At 36.7% G+C, this 6,185-nt stretch overlaps 1 protein-coding gene across 2 annotated transcripts in view; it reads left to right on the top strand.

Moving 5' to 3' along the window:
- Positions 1 to 2,020: 2,020 nt before the first annotated feature.
- Positions 2,021 to 6,185, top strand: part of RPS6KA3 (ribosomal protein S6 kinase, 90kDa, polypeptide 3) — a 78,305-nt gene continuing 74,140 nt past the window's right edge. For both annotated transcript variants that reach the window (XM_009325489.1, XM_009325488.1), the window contains exon 1: positions 2,021 to 2,101. In XM_009325489.1, coding sequence (XP_009323764.1) covers positions 2,036 to 2,101 — 66 coding nt within the window. In that variant the 5' untranslated portion in view covers positions 2,021 to 2,035. The remainder of the gene's footprint in view (positions 2,102 to 6,185) is intronic.

Raw genomic sequence — 6,185 nt, 5'->3', positions numbered from 1 at the left:
AAAGTACTGATGTCCTGCTGTCAGTTGGGTGGGGTAGGAGGGGGCAGGTCCTTTACTCTGCTGAATTCAGTACCTTCATGCGGTATTGTGTGCGCTCCGCAGCTCTTGGTTTCCTTGTAGAAGGTGTTGAGTTTGACTTCTTGAATCGTTCCGTTAGGGGGTTTTTTTGACATTGGCAGTTCTTAGCTTGTAATTGTTTTGTTCATTATAGCATACGTGGTATTTCTCACCGCAGCTGGGACATCTAACACAAAGTAGATGTAAGCAGACTGACATGTTTAAAGGCCTGTCTGTTGCCTTTGAATTGATTGTGATCTGTCACAGTAACTGTAGTTGTTTGTCAGTTGAAATGCTCAACTTAGATTCACAATGATACATAGACTAAGGTGGGTGTTTAATTATTTCTGCACATCAAAAATACTAGCTTTATGAGTTGATTGATCTTGGCAGATCTATCAACTTTAAGAACTCATTCAAGATTGGTTTTGGTGTTGTGGGTTTTTTTGTAGGTTTTGGTTTGGTTTTGGAGGTTTTTTGTTTGTTTTGGGTTTTTTCCCCCCAAATGTAATTCATAGCAGTATTCCAATAATGAAACTTTTAAGCAGTTTTCAGGCAAGAGTAAAACCTTGTAATTGTTTTTTCAATCTTGATGACTGTGAAGAGGGGAATAATTTAATCAGTAAACTGGGTAAGTTAGAATCTCTTCAGGGAATTTTTAAGTTTAGACAAACTGAAGTGGTTGATTAGTGCAAGTATTGTGCTATATGCTTGCATACATGATACTGTGCTACTTATTCTCTCCTTATTCTCTGAAATAAGATTAAATGCCTCACCCATTGGAAATGGGGGGGGGGGATCCTGTGTAACAGATGGGAAAATGAGGCTCGACAGCTTAGTGACTCCATCTAGCATAATTCATGGGGCCTGTTCTAGAGCTAGATGAACTCTGATTTCCAGGGACCTACTCCAGTGGCTCAACCACAAAGTTACTGCTAGCTCATTCTTATCAGTAACAGTTACCATATGTTCCCTTTGATGGAAGGAACCCCCTGTGGTATGCTTAATGCTCCACTTAACTCTTTTTAGAGGAAATGTACTGCTTTTTTTTAATTTTTTTTTTTTTGAGTGAAGCAATTCAATTGTATAAAAAGTAGCACGTGTCTTCTAAATACATTATTATTGTCTAGGTCTGTTTTCTGACACAATTTCTAAGGTTCCATTTAATTTAATTAATTAATTAAATTTCTATTTAACATTTAATTTCAAGTGTTAATTTATCGGAACATGCTTAAATATATACAGAAGATGTGAAGAAATGGTATTTTGTTGTGATTTTAAATGTCCAGAAAAACATAGCTTTGAAAAAGAAAATCTTCTTTGTCCTGCAGGCTCAAAAGGTGGTGGTTTCAGGATGTAATCAGACCGTGATGAATATTGTTTGTATTATTCTTTACATAACACAATTGCCAAAATTAGTTACTGTTATAACTTAGACTTGCATGTTAAACAATTTTTTTCACTTAATGGGGAGTCTTTCTCTTCCTGTCTTCCAGCAGTTGACATTTGTTGTATAGTCACCTTCGAAATCCTAAATTTTAGGAAATACTGAAGTTGTTCCATAGCTTAGTCTTTCTTCTTAGTCGAATTCATTAAAATAGCTAAATGACAAGATGAGCATAAATGAGTAATGCTTTAGTTGACTTCAACATTAAATTTCAACCTTTGTCATTTATCATGCAAAGAGATTCTAAGAAACCAACTCATGTCTGAAAACCAGTGTCTGCGTTGGAAGGAATTGCAGCACGCAGCCTTGCTGTGCCCGTTGGCTGCCCCCAACTCATGGGGGAAGGACCTGGCATGTACTCCCGTGTGTGTGCCGCAGTCCCCTTTGGAAGGAGCACAGGCAGGCACGGGGCATTTCGGTGGGCCTGGGACTGCAGGAGGCAGTGAAGGTGAAGCATACTTGCCTTCTTGTGCAAATACAGTCTTGGCAATAAGATTTATGTGCTATCATGTGCTAGTCACTCTTGGGATAATGTGTGCGAGCAGAGAAGGAATTTCTTTTATTTGCATATGTGCAGCAGTGGTTGGATATATTGAAGTAAGTGATTTCTGCATGTATATTTCTTCTTCTGGAGCAGATGAACAGAGAATAGGTGGTGTGTTTTTTGGTTGGTGGCTTTTTCTTTTTTTTTTTTTTTACTAAGGCTGCTGAATTGATGTGTTAAGTGTAATAATTTACTGCCCATATAGGTAGGGAACTAAATGAAAATTTCACTTTCCTGGTGGGTGTTTTTTGTTTTGTTTTTCTGAACAAATGAACATTCATGGTTTGGAGCTTGGTTTAGCTACAGAAGGTGGTTGGCCTGGACAAAGATTTTATGATACTATATGTCTGGCACCTTGGATAATGCAGCGGCACTTGTCTGACTTCAAACTGAGTTAATTCAGAGAATTAAACTCAGTGAGAGCTGCAAACTTTTCTTTAGTTTCCTTTCTGACCTGACTTGGCACAGAGCTGGACAAATGCCTGTGCTAAGGAAGGTATTGCAGTGGAGGAAAGGACACTGCTTTTCTGTATTGTTAAACTATATTCTTGAGTCATATTAGATAAGAAGAAGGTGGTAGTGTGAAGTAGATAGGATACTTGGGCAACTTTAACTATGTGATTTTGTAAACCCTAACTTAAGGAAGTTTGGCTTTGTACCTAAATGATCTGCATCTTAATGGCTTATATCTGAAGTTGATTGTCTACAGAGAGGCAAGTTTCAATGTCCTGCTGTTTCTTTTAATACTCAGCAAAGGAAGAAATCAGTCACCTTAGTCAATAAAGTTTAGAATAAATTATGTGGAATTAATGGAACTTGAAGTAACAAAGTTTTGTATAAACGAAATACTTGCAGTAATAAAAATAAAGGCTCATATCTTCAGTTTCTTGTTTGATTTTTTTTTCCCAAAAAATTTAAGGACTTTTTAATATTTGCATGTACTATTTTTAACATAGTATATGCAAAATGTATTGAATATATGCTATGAGAGAACAGCTAAAGATGTCTAAGATGATAGCTCACTTCTGCTACTTACATAAAATAAGTTTTAATCAGATCAGGATTTAGGTAAGTGCTTTGGGTCTGTGTGGCTTCACAGCTCAGGAGTTAGGGCACAAGTCATTAATTCAGATCCTATTAAAGCCTTGTATTTTAGTTAAGCACTGGAATAGATTGTGAAAACTCCATTACTGAAGATTTAAGAAGGGGATAGACATAAACGTCTTGTGAGCGACATTGTAGGAATAGCTGATCATGCCTTGGTGCACTGAGATAGATTGGATGACCTCTCAAGGTCCTCTCAGTCTATTTTCAACTATTTTTCTGCAGACCTATGAATTTTTTCTCAGGGTAGCTCATTGCTGCTTAGAATAGCAAGCTTGAGCATGTACAGTTTGAAAAGCTTTTGCTGAATGTAGTTCCATGCAGCACCTTGTGTTGCTAATAGCAAATTTGTTACGAATGTTTCAGTGAGAATACCGCATTCTGTGCTGCTTTGAAACAAGCCAAGAGCATCGTTACAGCTGTACTCAATTCAAGGATGGCATGGTTCTTGAGCTTTATCTGTCAGTTGAGAGTCCCTTGAAAACACCAGAGTGTTAGTGCTCAGATCTCTATATGGCCAGTGTTTTAATGACTAAATAATAAATAATACCGAAAGTTCTTGTGTGTTTCGAAATGTTTATTTTTGGTCTCCTAAACTTTATTTCAGAAGGGTTGGGGGGGGGGGGGGGTTTTTTTTTAATTTTTTTTAAGTGACTTGGGAGTTTTTTATTAAATCCTATAACTGTATTTAAAAGTTGTTGGGTAAGTCTGAAAGTTTTGGTAGCTGAAAACTGGGAATTACCTGGGAGAAACTTCAGACTTATCCAGGTAATTTATTTAAATTATAATTCCAAAGCATAGTTAAATCATTGCCTCTATTACTCATTGGCGTGTTAAAACTTCTAGATAATGATTTTTAAGTGGTGTGATTCAGACATCTTATCTTGTCTGCTTATTTGTGTACTCAAAACATCATCCTGCACTGATATACAGTTCATAATTCTTGATTTGTCCAATTGTTAAGTCTAAGAATATAACTCTTTTTATTATATTTTAATTAGGGGGGTATGGTTCTGCTAAAAGGCACCAATTACCCGGGAAAGACAATAGTTATATAATATAAGGAACTCTGTTAATAGTGTAAAGACTGGTTACTAACTCATATGCTCAAGCCCAATATTAATAATTAGGAAATGTTGAGGTTAATGGCGGAAGAATTATACCAAAAGCTATAACTGGTATCAATTTCATAAGGGGTTTTAAAATAACTGACAAACGTAGTCGGGTAAAAAAGTTTAAAATATTTGGCAGAGAGGCTACTTAAACATCCCAAAATAGTCTAGCAATAGTCTAAACACAAAGCAGAGATGTTTTGGGGGAGGAAGAAGATATGTGGTGGTGTCTAATATTGAAGAAGCTTTACGGACAAGCTTATGTCCTTCAGAAAAAAATTCTATTAAAACTGTAGGAAAGAACATAAAGTTCGGCAAAGTAAGTCCAAATTAGCAGAACTTTGTTTGCAAACAGAATGTGAGAATGGAGATACTAAACTAAATCTAAAAACTTCAAGTGTATACTATCTGTAATATTATTGATGAAACTAACAGGAAAAATAGGAAAAAATTAGTACTACAGGAAACATAATGATTTGTCCAGTTAATATTTCAATTAATATGGTTTAGATACCTGTAAAAAACCTGTGTGATGGGAATGATGGATACCTGACGTTATTATTAAAATAAGATATTCTGCACCAAATTGGTAAGTTCAAATTGCTGTTATGGGTGCTAGATGGTGTATTTTACATACAAGATTACCCATGTGGGTCCAGTGCTAATCAGAAGGATAGATGGGAATAGCATTAGGTTTATTGTGCAGGTGCCCAAGATAGTACAATTTGGCCAGACTTCTGAGATGAATTGGATCTGTTGCAGTAAGTGTTGGAACCATAATTTAAAAAAAAAAAAGAGAATTACAAGTGACTTTAAGACTGTAGTTCAATATGTAGTTGTAGTGTGTAAAGTGCAGGATGTTCCCTGCTTCACAAAAAGTGGTTAATTGATTATGGGGGGGATGTGGGCTACATTTCTTGATGTACTCCTTTCTTACAAAGGATTTAGTATGATTATATTTTCTTAATACCAATACCCTAACATATGCCACTACTTGCTACCTCTTGGTCCCTTCCAGTACAGTTATTTACGGGTGTGCGTTACTGGTCAAGAAGTGAAATAATCTGAATTACAAAAAAAAAAAAGCCTTCTTTAAACTGTCTTTTTGCCAGGAAAATCAAGTACTTGATTATATCCTAAGAGTTCAGTGGGTTTAAACCTGTAATTTTTGATTGCTAGAAATATTGATGGTTGATTTCCTGTTTTGTAGTTGATTGACTTTTGTGTCAGAGGTTCTGTCAGTTCATATGGGGGACGTTCATGTACCAGCTGCCTGATGCAGATTCCCTGATGTTTGTCTGCTTTACGCTTAGTTAGGGAACCTGTAGGATCTCTTTTGTGTTCCTGTCCATGTGCCTTCAGGAAAGCTGCTGGAACCCAATTGTGTTTAAGTATTCATTTCTACCAATTCAGTGAAATGTAGCAATAGGTTTAAAAGCTTTTGGGAGTGAAATTTGTGCCTAACTTAACGTCAATGCTTCCACTGGAAAACAGAATAGGAAAAGGAATTTGAGTGGATTGGAAGAGCATTTTGTTAGATTACATTTATAAGGGATGCGCGCCCTCCTTTCATGGCGTAAATTGATTGCTGATGTGTTTAGGTGTAAGTAGAAACTTTCTGTGGACCTCTTCTGTTATTTTTCTTATAGTTCTCTTGTGCTGTCATCTGAAATAGGTTCTATTTTTGGAACCAGAGTACTGTAAATAACCAGATCTTTGAGCCATTCTGCTTGCTTAGTGTCATAGAATCATAGAATCATAGAATCATTAAGGTTGGAAGAGACCTCCAAGATCATCGAGTCCAACCATCAACCCAACACCACCATGCCCACTAAACCATGTCCCTAAGCGCCTCATCTACCCGTCTTTTAAATACCTCCAGGGATGGTGACTCAACCACTTCCCTGGGCAGCCTGGTCCA

This window comes from Pygoscelis adeliae, unplaced genomic scaffold, assembly GCF_000699105.1.
Source record: "Pygoscelis adeliae isolate BGI_AS28 unplaced genomic scaffold, ASM69910v1 Scaffold386, whole genome shotgun sequence".
In the NCBI taxonomy this organism is placed as follows: domain Eukaryota; kingdom Metazoa; phylum Chordata; class Aves; order Sphenisciformes; family Spheniscidae; genus Pygoscelis; species Pygoscelis adeliae.
Note: the sequence above shows the minus strand (reverse complement) of the source record. Positions and strands in the feature narration are given on the sequence as shown.